General features: G+C 39.9%; 1 protein-coding gene and 1 non-coding gene across 9 annotated transcripts in view; both read left to right on the forward strand.

Annotated features, from left to right (window-relative positions):
- MAP3K13 (mitogen-activated protein kinase kinase kinase 13) overlaps window positions 1-13,275 on the forward strand; it is a 186,953-nt gene that overhangs the window by 139,788 nt on the left and 33,890 nt on the right. For 7 of the 8 annotated variants that reach the window (XM_037741950.1, XM_037741951.1, XM_017538391.2 and 4 more), the window contains 4 exons: window positions 385-568; window positions 6,084-6,275; window positions 10,510-10,668; window positions 12,238-12,396. In XM_037741950.1, the coding sequence (XP_037597878.1) occupies window positions 385-568; window positions 6,084-6,275; window positions 10,510-10,668; window positions 12,238-12,396 (694 nt within the window). The remainder of the gene's footprint in view (window positions 1-384; window positions 569-6,083; window positions 6,276-10,509; window positions 10,669-12,237; window positions 12,397-13,275) is intronic. The other variant, XM_017538392.2, reaches the window with a different exon arrangement.
- Window positions 5,129-5,228, forward strand: LOC119472665. Its single transcript, XR_005201831.1, has one exon. It is a non-coding gene; the product is annotated as a small nucleolar RNA U13 (small nucleolar RNA).

The raw sequence follows: 13,275 nt of genomic DNA on the forward strand, positions 1-13,275 counted from the left end.
ACACTAGAAATTCAAAGAGGAATAAAATAACACCTATAGTGGGTGATGGGGTAGGGATAGTTGCATAGACGTGGATGGGTAAATTGACTGACATGCAAGCTTAAGGTGAGGAGGGAGGGCTGCAGGAGTGGTGGGATATGTGTTTGGAGGAAGGTATATTACAGACCTCTGCTCTGCTTTATTTCAGTGGCTAAAAATGGATACAGACTAATGTGTATGAATATTTGATCCAGTTCCAAGGCACATAGGAAGGTTCTATCTTTTGGTGGGAGACAGAGGGTAAGGGTCATCCTGGGTGATGAAGTTGGTACTTTCAGAATGGCCTTGTAGAGTGGTGGTCCCTTCTGAGGTCTCTTCAAGCTTATTTCTTGCTTGTGTGCCTAGATACTTGGGAAGTGCCATTTGAGGAGATCTCAGAGCTACAGTGGCTGGGTAGTGGAGCCCAAGGAGCTGTCTTCTTGGGCAAGTTCCGAGCGGAAGAGGTGGCCATCAAGAAAGTGAGAGAACAGAATGAGACGGATATCAAGCATTTGAGGAAGTTGAAGCACCCTAACATCATCGCATTCAAGTAGGTCAAGGCTTTTTTTTTTTTTAAGAAGTAGAGCTATTTTCTTTCCCCCAGTATATACACACACGTTTCTGCTTTGAGAGATATTTCAAAAGCATTCTCTAGACTTAGCACTATGCTACGTGCTTTGGGAGGATACCAAGGAACTATTAAATTGGAGTTGTATCCTCAGGCATCTTAAAATCCTGCAGTTCATTTTGCCTAAATATGTGCTGCTTGGAAGGGGCATGCACATGGGGCAGGAAGGGAAAATGTCGGTTCCTGCCAAGCAGCCAGATCAGCTGCATCAATCTCATTTATGAATGGGATGACAGAGGTTACTTCAATATTACATGAACAGCCTAAAATTCACTTAAGAAAACAAAGTTGGCCAAACATGGTGGCTCATGCCTGTAACCCCAGCACTTTGGAAGACCAAGGCAGGCAGATCACTTGAGACCAGGAATTAGAGACCAGCCTGGACAGCATAGTGGGACCCTGTCTTTACAAAAAATGAAGATGAGCTGAGTGTGGTAGCACAGGCCTGTAGTCCTAGCTGCTTAAGAGGCTGAGCCGGGAGGACTGCTTGAGTCCGGGAGGTTGAGGCTACATTGAGCCATGTTCATGCTACTGCCCTCCAGCCTAGGTGACAGAGTGAGACCCTCTCAAAAAAGAAAAAAAGGAAAGAAAGTAAACAAAAGCAACATCTGAAGTGATCAAAGAGCAATCAATCCTTGTGTAGTAGATACATATTTTGTATCAGATTCTGTTAGCATCCCTTCTTGAATATTAACTTGTAATAGCAGGTACCTTTAGAGTATAGCCTCTGGTGTTTCTAGAGTTCCTTTCAAATAATATCAAACATTCAACTTTCTTAACCTAATGATTGTCGAGTTATTGATAGTAAGTTTTATGTTATATTCATTTCACAAAGTGATTGTTTTCAAGAGTCTGTGAACATATCTTTCTAGTCTAGACAATTCTTTTCATAATATTGGTGGGGATCCCTAACAGAAGGAGAGTTTAAATTGTGGAAGTGCTGAGCTCTAAAATAGAAACAATCTCTTCTGCCTGAACCTTTTTCCTTGAGTTCTCTCCCTTGCCGGCCTTTGAATGTTGCCCTAGGCTTAAACAAATAAATGGCAAGTGGCTTTAGAGGAAAGAAGGTGAAGAACAGGAAAAGTATCTTTAGGTAGGATGAAAGTTTAGAAACTAGAGCTTTGTGGTATATTTGATATGCGTTTCGCATTCCTGGAAAGTAGTATGACCAATGAGTCTGCAGCTAAAAGTGGAATAATTTACAAATTCCGCCCCTAAACTAGGCAGAACTTCTCCCAGCCTCAAAAGGGATCCTTCATTGATAAAACTCTGATTACAAAGCTAAAGACGTCATGTCATAAGTCTTCACTGGAATCACATCAACAAAGTAAGGAAGGTAAATCTTAGGTACAGGTTTTGTAGAACGTGTTTAAATGAGTACTGAGGTTGACTTTTGATTCCCAAACAAGACCCCTTACAGAAAGGGAAAGACGTGTAAAAAAAAAAAAAAAAGGGAAGCATTCAACCAGGACATAAGAGACCGAAAGAAGTTCTGGGATTCATTTCCTTTTGGAAGGGACATTCATGCGGAGGCCATGAGAGAGGGCTTCGGTTGCTGCAGTAATTCTAACTTTGGTCACCCGCATAGGGCCAGGAGGATGTGTGACTGACATGAAATGTTGCAGAGACCAATTATCATCCTTCCAAAGAGGATACATTTCAAAAGACAACAGGGAGATCATTTTAAGCAGACAGACTTAACAGAGACCCTCTTCTTTCTTTCCTTCATTTCCCCACACTGAGATGATCATTACTTCCAGTAGGCCACATTCTCCTAAATGGAGGGAAGGGTCAAAAGCTTTTGAACTTAGATCACTAGGACACTGGGTTTGAGACACAGAATATTCTGTAGATAAGTATGGCTTTTGGCCTCTTGAAGTGATTTAGGTTGTGTGTGGCAGGTAAGAGGGCTTTCCAGCAGGATACACTGGGTCACTGAAAGTAGAAATGTGTCCTAATAGGATGGTGTTACGAGAAGCTTTCTTTTGCTTCTTTCTCTTCCGGTCTTTTTCCCACCTCACCCTTCTGACTCTCCTACCTGCATATGCAGTTTTCGGCATTGCCCTGCTAGTGCCCAACTCTTTAGGCTGAAGATACTCGAATAGTCTTTACCTCTACATGGAAAACAATAGCGAGACTGTGCTCCCGGCCCATTACACCATGCTCTTGGCCATTGTGCAGTGTTGTGTTTGCAGCCATCTGTGCCATGTGTTGCTTGGCCAATGAATCCCATTCAGGACCGTCTGGAAGATATGAGGGCATGATTAGATTTTAGAACATCTCTCTGGATGCTTGTTTCTGTGCTTACAGCTTCTTTTGAAGTTAATAAAAACCACACAAAGAAAGGGGAAGTACAAGATAAGAATACTATATTCTTTTTACATCCAATTTTTTTGTTAATCTTTTAAGAAAACTCAACCTGACTGTTCTAATGGAATTCAGTGGCAAGTGGAAGAAAAGGTAGCAATTAGAAGTGATTATAGAGGTACTATTTATAGCTACTAAGAAACCTCGTCACAGTACAGAGCTGATGGAATGATTGCTTCTCATTCGTCAGTCAAGAGAGATGAAAGGTGCATAATATATCACTGTTAGACCGTTTCTACGTGTAACAAGTTAAAACATAATTGAATAGGAGGCTGAGTACCTTCAAAAAATGTTTGTGTTAGGGCCGGGCGTGGTGGTTCACAGCTGTTATCCTAGCACTTTGGGAGGCCAAGGCAGGTGGATCACAAGGTCAGTCTTCACTGGCTAACACAGTGAAACGCCGTCTCTATTAAAAAGACAAAAAATTAGCTGGGTGTGGCAGCGTGCGCCTGTAATCTCAGCTACTCAGGAGGCTGAGACATCAAGAATTACTTGAACCTGGGAGGTGGAGGTTGCAGTGAGCCAAGATCGCACCACTGCACTCCAGTCTGGGCGACAGAGCAAGACTCCATCATATACAAAATTTTTTTTTAATTTAAAAAAGTTTATGTTGATATTCTTAGGCATATTACATTATACCTGCCATATTTATTAGTTCTCTGTAATGAGAATCATTTATTTGTAACTGCCAGACACTTGTGCTTCACCAAGCTTTCCTAGGAAACATATAACCAGAACTTTAAAAAAAATTATTAAAAATCAAGACAAGAATTCTTTGTAGCTTAGAAAATGATAGGAGAGTAATAGCTTTGTGGCACTGACAGGCACAGCAGGCCAGGGGAAGATGAAGACTAATTATACTTCTTCATAACCTGCTATTGTTAGAAGATCATCATCACCTTCATATGATCGGTGCCTTAAGCCGCAACCTTTAAATTCTTTCATCACTTACAGCAGCTGAAGAGATAGGGCATGGGCTGGTAGCTGCCTGAAGACTTTAGCTGGATGTCTTATAGATACTCTGTTAACTTCTCTAGAAAGTTTCACAGGAAGTATGTATACCCATAAGTGATAGAACATGGAGAATTGCATATAGTGATTTTTCTTCTCGTCCTGAGAACAAAACTGTGAAGTGGAGTTACTGTGATCATTCCCTCTTTTATGAGATAATGGTGTTAACACAGGAATCCCTAATGTGCTTGTCTAAACAGAAGTTTAAAAGCTAAAAGAGGGGCAGTATTGTACAGTGAGCAGAGAGGGCACAGACTTTCAAATTAGGCAGACTGAGCTTGAATCCCAGCTCTGTCATTTTTTAGTTGTATGATCTAGTTGTGATTAGGACAAGTCACTTTCTCACTCTGAGCCTTACTTGTAAAAATGGAAAACGTAATACCTATCTTACAGTGGTTTGGGGCAGATTAAATAAGACTAATAAACATGGAAATGTCCCTGAAAAATAGAAGAGGTTCTTTCATGTCAGTATCCTTCCTCCTCCTCCCTGCCTCTGCACATGTGATTTGAAGGCTTTTTTAGTTAAGAAGGTTGAGGTGAAGTTAACAAACACTTGTCAAAGACTTGCTGTGAACCTCTAGGCCTTGTGGTAGACAGACAAGAACTTGAAGACCTTTGCCTTCAAGGAGCCTATAATCTACATGCAGAGAGAAAAATTGCATATAAAGAACTAGTGGCTGTTGTATATCATAGGAATTTAAAGAAGAGAAAGATCTTTTTGGATTGGAATAAGCAGGAAAGGTTTCATGGATGATGTAGGAATTGATGCAAATATAGGCTACATAGAGATATAATATGTTGTATAAGCTGGCTGTGGTGGCTCATGCCTCTAATCCCAGCACTTTGGGAGGCCAAGATGGGTGGGTCACTTGAGTATAGGAGTTTGAGACCAGCCTGGCTAACATGGTGAAAACCCATCTCGACTAAAAATACAAAGATTAGCCAAGCATGGTGGTGCTCACTTGTTATACCAGCTACTTGGGAGGCTGAGGCAGGAGAATCGCTTGAGCCTGGAAGACAGAGGTTGCACCATTGCACACTCCACCCTGGACAGCAGAGTGAGACTCTGTCTTTAAAAAAAAAAAGTTGTATAATGTTTTTCAGATTCTTTTGTGATTCATAAGCATGACTGGGTGTTCACACTCACAGGTGAGAAGTGCCCCCTCCAACCTTGTTATGACGTCAGCACATTACCTGTCTGACATTTAAAAAAAGAAATGTTTTTCAAAGATTATGTAAGACAGAAAAATGACTCGTCTTTGGGTCCTCAGTCTAGTTAGTTATTTTTAATTTGAGTAATTAAAAAGTCAGCAAATAATATTAAAAATAGAAGTTTTTTTTCTGAATTATCTTTCCGTACACTACATATAAAAACCCTCTAACTTTAAAAGAAAGAAATTTTAAATTACTCTTTTTTTTCTTTTTTCTTTTTTTCTGGGATAGAGTCTCACTCTGTTGCCCAGACTGGCATGTAGTGGCACAATCTTGGCTCACTGCAACCTCCTCCTCCCAGGCTCAAGCGATTCTCCTGCCTCAGCCTCCCAAGTAGCTGGAGTACTAGGTGTGCACCACCACACCCGGCTAATTTTTGTATTTTTAGTAGAGACGCGATTTCACCATGTTGGCCAGGCTGGTCTCAAACTCCTGACCTTAGTGATCCACCCGCCTTGGCCTCCCAAAGTGCTGGGATTACAGGCATGAGCCACCGCGCCCAGCCAAATTATCCTTAATGATCTAAAACAACACAGTTTCCAGCCTACACAAACCTCAGAAAAGTGTGTAATTTGTCCCAGAATGGAAGGATCCCACAGAAAAGGCACCAGACACAGACAGCACAGCATATAGAGTGAACGAAGCAAACAAAAATTGTCTATGTGCATCATAGAGAAACCCGGAGACTAGAGAAGTTTTCGTGCTAATTTAAGAATCAGGAACTATTATCCATACACATTTTTAAAATACTTTGGGTATAGAATTGATTTTTATTAAATATTTTTAAAACATAAATATGTATACATGTATGTGTGTATTTATGTCCATGTTTGTGTTTTCTTGGAAGGGGTGTGTGTACTCAGGCCCCGTGTTACTGTATCATCATGGAATACTGTGCTCATGGACAACTCTATGAGGTCTTGCGAGCCGGCCGGAAGATCACACCTCGATTGCTGGTAGACTGGTCCACAGGAATTGCAAGTGGAATGAATTATTTGCACCTCCATAAAATTATTCATCGTGATCTCAAATCACCTAAGTGAGTTCTGGAGCTAATGTTTCAGCTATTTTGTTTTGTTATTTTGAAATAAAGCATTTTTATCAACCACAGTTGAAGTTTTCTGACATCATACCTTTAGTTCAGTTTAAATCAGCACAGTGGGTAATTCTGTTTGTGCGTCTCTTAGATTACTGTTGACCTACCTGCTTACCTGTGTGGCAGATATGTCCAGGTACCTGAAACCACTTTTCCCTTTTTGTTGCTTTTAAATCATTACAACTGTCAAAAAAAAAATTATTATTATCTGAAGCATTCACCTTCTATCATTTCAGACAATTAATGCCAGACCTTCCCACTGGAAGGCTTAATTTGTTGTTTTCCACGTATTCAAAAACCTTTTAAAACTGAGTTTCAGAAATGTATACAACAGGATAAAATGGATGAATAAGAAACAAGCCGGCTGGGCGCGGCGGCTCACACCTGTCATCCCAGCACTCTGGGAGGCCAAGGTGGGTGGATCACTAAGGTCAGGAGTTCGAGACCAGCCTGACCAACACAGTGAAACCCCATCTCTACTAAAAATACAATAAAGTAACTGGACATGGTGGCGGGTACCCGTAATCCCAGCTACTGGGGAGGCTGAGGCAGGAGAATTCCTTGAACCTGGGAGGCGGAGGTTGCAGTGAGCTGAGATTGCACCACTGCACTCCAGCCTGGGTGACAGAGCAAGACTGTTTTTAAAAAAAAAAAAAAGAAAAGAAAAGAAAAGAAAGAAAGAAACAGAGGCAAAGGAAAGTAAAAATGCTAGAACTAAAAATTGTTCACAAATTATATGGAATAAGATTCTGCAGACGCGGACTACAGATTTGGCTTTGAGCTTCTAGTGTCTAAGCAAAGGAGGAAATAAATAGTTATAAGGTTCACAATGGCCATAGGAAAAATAAACCCTGGCTTTGTAAGAGAAGCAGAGCTGTTTCTAGTAATCTCTGTTTTCAAAATGATTCCTTGGCTACTGATCACTTTAATAGGAGCGTTTAGTTAGTTCCCCAAATTGCATGAAGAAAGAGATTGATAAAATGATTTATTTCAGTATAACTCCTATTTTTAAACATTATTTTTACTATTTATCATCACATTTTGGGTTCAATGAGCAGAGGATTAATCTCTTTTCAAAATATATTTGCAGCCTGGGCAATATAGTGAAACCCCATCTCTACAAAAAATAAAAAATTTAGTCGGGCATGGTGGTATGAGCCTTCAGGAGGCTGAGATGGAAGGATCACTTGAGCCTGGAAGGTCAAGGCTACAGTAAGCCATTATCATACCACTACATTCCAGCCTGGACAGCACAGCACAACCCCATCTCAAAAATATAGTGGAAATAAATATATACATGTATATATTTATATATTTTCATTATTTTTATATGTATATATGTGTATATATACGTATATATATGTGTGTGTGTGTGTGTGTATATATATATATATATATATATATATATAGTGCTTTCGTGGTTTATGATATTTTGGGGGGATTCATTATCACATCTTTCTTCCTGGCAAAAACTGTGTGGGGTATATAACAAGTATTGTTATTCCTATTTTATATAAGGGAAACTAGAGCTTAGCCCAAAGTCATGGGGCTAGACTTGAACCTAGAATTTCTGAGCCAAAGGCTACTGCATTCTGCCTCATTATGTGAAGGTAGGGGATCCACAATGGATCCTGCCTTTCCTCTATGGACGGTATACATCAATCCTTCATTATAACTTCAAACAGCCCTTATTTATACCATGATTCTCAGCATATTTATTATAGTGCTCAGTTGACTGAACAACCTCCTACTTGCTTTACTTGCAAATAACCATGATTATGTCATGTCCATTTCTTCTGACTGCACTCCCACCCTGTTGCTTTTGCCATCCGGTGCATGCATGCAAAGTACATGAACTACTCGAAGGCCCCTTTGAGTGGTCTCCTTTTTAACCAGCTCGTTCTCCTTGTGAATTAATCTTAGAGGGAAAGACTCAGGAAGCCCTAGAACGAGTAGTAGATGGGTTACCCAGTACGCGTTTCCGTCTATCATCAATAACTCTCCCAACTCCAGCAGCTTTGACTTCTTTGGGTTTCAAGCTGACTTTGGGAAGACAGAGAACAAACTGACGTGCTGTAACGGGAGATCTCATTACCTGCATTAAGTCTGCAGGTACTGAGATCCCAACTTTGTCTCAGAGAAGATTTCAGAAAACTTATTATATTTCTCTAGTGTCCTCCCAAGTCCATTCTCTCTTGTCACACCAACTGAGGCAGAGAAGTTCGTAGAAAAAGTTCTCTCTTTTAGAGGCTTGTTGCCTACTCCCACTTTCATGGTGTATGATATCAATTCTCCAGTTGTCTCATATATTTCATAATAAGACTGGAGTGCAGTGGCCCGCTCTCAACTCACTGCAAACTCCGCCTCTCAGGTTCAAGTGATTCTCCTGTGTTGGCCTTCTAGTAGCTGGGATTACAGGTGCCCGCCACCACACCTAGCTAATTTTTGTATTTTTAGTAGAGACGGGGGTTTCACCATGTTGGCCAGGCTGGTCTTGAACTCTTGATCTCAGGTGATCCGCCCACCTTGCCATCCCAAAGTGCTGGGATTACAGGCATGAGCCACCGTGCCCGGCCTCCTTATACATTTTCACTAACACTGTTAAATCAAAACTCCTAAGTTATATAAATTTTACATATTAGGTGCTAAATCAGGGCTTGGAGGATGGTATTCAAAAGCAATTGTAAGCTCTGAGCTATTTGGTAAATAGCCATTGGTGTTACATGGTAAATATGAAGGAATCCCTGGTTCAAATGGAGAAGCAAGGAGTTAGAATCAGATGCTGTTTTACAGCCTCCTCAATTCTGATACAATTTAAGGATTACACCTCTTGTCATTAAACAGGTCCTTATGTCATTACAGGCTCTGAAACCCTAACTCATTAACTTTCTGAAGTTCTGAACAGGTTATTTCAAGTGAATTCAATGTAATGCGTGAAGCTGTCAATTTGCTGCCAGCTTGTGTTCATCTTTAAGGCTAGCACAAGCACTTTGCCTCAGGTCACATTTCAGATAACTACTATGACAAGTAAAACACAACTGGTGTGGAACTTACTTAAGCTTAGATTTATTTCTGCTTTTCCTTATCAGCACTAGTGAAATCCCAGCATATATATTAGCCTTTTAATGGAATGAATCCCAAATGTCATGGTCTCATTCATGGTGGTAGTTGGCTATCATTTAAACAAGTGTTTTAAAAAGAAGTGTTCTTTTTCGTGGGCTGGCCAAATCCAGCAAGGATGGAACCCAAATATTTATTGATAATGGTGTCTTACATATCTTACCTCATTTAATTCAACTGAAAATTCAATGAGATTGTTATTTCAGGTCTATAATCCCTTAACCAAAACTCTTGAAGCAAGATATTTTCAGAAAGGTAGTGTACTCCCTTAGACATCCAGTGAGATCTGGAGCAACATCCTAAAATCAACCACATTAACAAATCTGCAGAAAAACCTACTGTATTCATACAAAATGAGATTAAGAAAGTGAGTTTGCCTTACATATGTGAAAAAAATATAAACTGGTTGAGAATTTTTTGCATTTTCGAATTGTGGGTAAGACCTGAAGAGTCTCCATCTTACACATAAGAAAACTGTCTTAGAAGAGTTAAGTAAGACTGGGCGCGGTGGCTCACACCTATAATCCCAGCACTTTGCGAGTTGGAGGTGGGTGGATTGCCTGAGGTCAGGAGTTCGAGACCAGCCTGGCCAATGTGGTGAGACTCCATCTCTATTAAAAATACAAAAATTAGCTGGGCATGGTGGTGGGTGGCTGTAATCCCAGCTACATGGGAGGCTGAGGCAGGAGTATCACTTGAACCCAGGAGGCAGAGGTTGCAGTGAGCTGAGATCGAGCCATTGCACGCCAGCCTGGGTGACAAGAGCAAACGTCTGTCTCAGAAAAATATAAAGGAAGAGTTAAGTAACTTGGCAAAGATCACATAGCATGTGGAAGGGGCAGAGTAAGACAAGGTGTTAAGAACCCATCACGCTAAGCTGCCTCAGTATGAATGATGCTATTTCTAGCCTATAGCCAGTGCCCCAGTAACATTGGAAACTGCTAGCTGAATGCTGCATGATAGGAAGCAGCAAATAAAGTGTTCAGTTTTAGCCATTCAGAATCTTGGTTTTCATTAGCACTAATGATCTGGATGTTTTCTTTATTTCTTGTTAAAGTGTTTTAGTGACCCACACAGACGCAGTAAAAATTTCAGATTTTGGTACGTCTAAGGAACTCAGCGATAAAAGTACCAAGATGTCATTTGCTGGCACAGTGGCATGGATGGCACCAGAGGTGATACGAAATGAACCTGTCTCTGAAAAGGTGGATATATGGTGAGTGGTGCCATCTGTGCCAACTAAAAAGCCTGTTCCCACTTTTACCCTATTAGTACTGTCTTCCTTCAGCACTTACTTTTCCAGAATATTCTTTAGCATTGCTCACTTTTGGTGGATTTCAGCCTCATATTATCTGAGGTACTACCCAGAATGGTGATGTATGGAGAGAAAGATTAGGGGGAATTCGGGTGACTTATCTACTCAGTAAATCATCAGTTTGGAGGACCTCAGAGAATATGCTGAACTTTCTAGAAAACTGAAAGTTTACTTCAAATGATCATTTGGTATAGAAGTCTTTCTGAAACGTGTTACATAATTCTCATCTATTCTCAATGACTCAGGTCACCATATCAATAATGTACTTTGCTGTGATACAGTTATGCTCTCTAGACATGTTTGAGATGTAGGAGGTTGTTTTGGCCTTTCATTTAACCTATAGAGGCTGTTCAATAAAAAGGTTTCCTCTGAGGTTATAAGTCTTTTCTATTAACAGTATTTTCCCCTGTAATTGTTTTTCTTCTACCCCTAAAATTGGCAACTAGTAACTTTTAGGCTTAAAACCAAAATAATAGCCCATGTCAAAATTGCATGTAAATAAGGATAAAGCAGAAATGTGGGGTCATTTGTAATTTAGGTAATCATTACCAAATTGCCCTCCTTAGGAATTACTAATTAATGTTCTACCAGAAATATGTAAGAGTGTTTTCTCAGTCTCACCAACAAAATGTGCTAAAGTCGTGGATTTTTGCCAATCACATAGGTAAAAAAATGGTATCTTGGGTGCATTCCTCTTAGTATAAGTAACGCTGTACATTTGTTCCTATGTGTAAGAGCCATTGTGTTTTCTTATTTGTGAATGACTCATAATCTTTGCTCAGTTTTCTGATCTTTACTCATAATTTATCAGAGTATTTTATGTATTAAGGAGATTTACATTTTGTGTCCATTGTAGATAGTTCACATTTTGTTATCTTGCTTCTGGTATTTTTTTCTGTGTCAGATTTTTAAAACACAGTTTAATTTCTCAATTTCTCCTTTTATGGCTTATATATTTCATGGTTTAAAAAGTCTTTAACATGCTAAGATAATCTTTTAACTCCTTATTTTTAGATTTTTACGGTTTCATTTTTCTATTTAAATATTTGATTCATGTGAAATGTATCTTAATTTATAGCGAGTTATAGATTTAATTTTTTTCCCATCTGTTCCAACAACATTTACGGACTAATCAGTTTTTCCCTGCCGACTTGTGATGTCACTTCTATCATACACTCAATTCCTAAATGTATTTGGTTTATTCCTGGATTTCTTGTTCAGTCCATTATTCTGGCTGGCTGTTCACACACTAGAGTTAATTATTCAGGTTTTAATTTCTGGTGGTGTTGATTACCCCATGTAGATTTTTCTCTTTTTTTAGAGTTGTTCCAGATGTTTCTGTCTTTCTTGTAGCAGTAGTAGAATTTTAAACTGGGCATATGTACTAATTTGATTAAAATTAATAAAGAACTAAAATAAGAATCAGTCTTTCTGAAACGTCTTCTGTACATGTTCCTGGCGCTACTCTAGGTCTTTCGGAGTGGTGCTTTGGGAGCTGCTGACAGGAGAGATCCCTTACAAAGATGTAGATTCTTCAGCCATTATCTGGGGCGTTGGAAGCAATAGCCTACACCTCCCAGTTCCTTCCACTTGCCCTGATGGATTCAAAATCCTTATGAAACAGACATGGTAAGAACATTGTCTCTAAAGCCGTAGGGAGGTCTCTAATGTGTATTTGGAGTAAATCTCCTGGTGGTGGAAAGACTAGAAGCTTTGGAGTGGGAGAATCTTGGGCTCATATACTAGCTCTGACCTTTTCTATCTGTGCAGTTTTGGGCATGTTATCTGAGTATCTGTTTTCTCATTTGTAAAATAGAGACACCACCAATTCATAGAGGTACTGTGTTGTAATTAATTAAAATTTAGAAATGAAGAACTTGGAATGATTATCTAGAAATAGTAGGCCTTAGTAAGTGATAGCTATTATTTCTTTGCTAGTCCTAATGGGCTACTATGAAATAGGTCGCTGATCCTAGATTTCCATTTCATCATTAGAAGTATCTCATAATTACATTTTCCTTTTGCTCTTCAGTATATCAAACTTTTACTGCAGGGTAGCCAGGCACAGTGGCTCACACCTGTAATCCCAACACTTTAGGAGGCTGAGATGGGAGGATCGCTTGAGGCCAGGAGTTCAAGAGCAGCCTGGCAACATAGCATCTCTAATTTTAAAACATAAAATAAAATATAAATTTAAAACTGTACTGCAGGGTGAAGCATGGTGACCCACACGCATAATCCCAGCACTTTAGGAGGCCAAGGCAGGAGGATCACTTGAGCCCAGGAGTTTGAGATCAGCCTAGGCAACATAGTGAGAACCCCATCTCTAAAAATAATAATAATTTTTTTTTTTTTTTTGAGTAGGAGTCTCACTGTCGCCCAGGCTGGAGTGCAGTGGCATGATCTTTGGCTCACTGCAACCTCTGCCTCCTGGTTGAAGCAATTCGCTTGTCTCAGCCTCCCTAGTAGTTGGGATTACAGGCACGCACCACCATGCCTGGCTAATTT

Source organism: Cebus imitator, unplaced genomic scaffold (genome assembly GCF_001604975.1).
Source record: "Cebus imitator isolate Cc_AM_T3 unplaced genomic scaffold, Cebus_imitator-1.0 Scaffold111, whole genome shotgun sequence".
NCBI classification, from domain to species: domain Eukaryota; kingdom Metazoa; phylum Chordata; class Mammalia; order Primates; family Cebidae; genus Cebus; species Cebus imitator.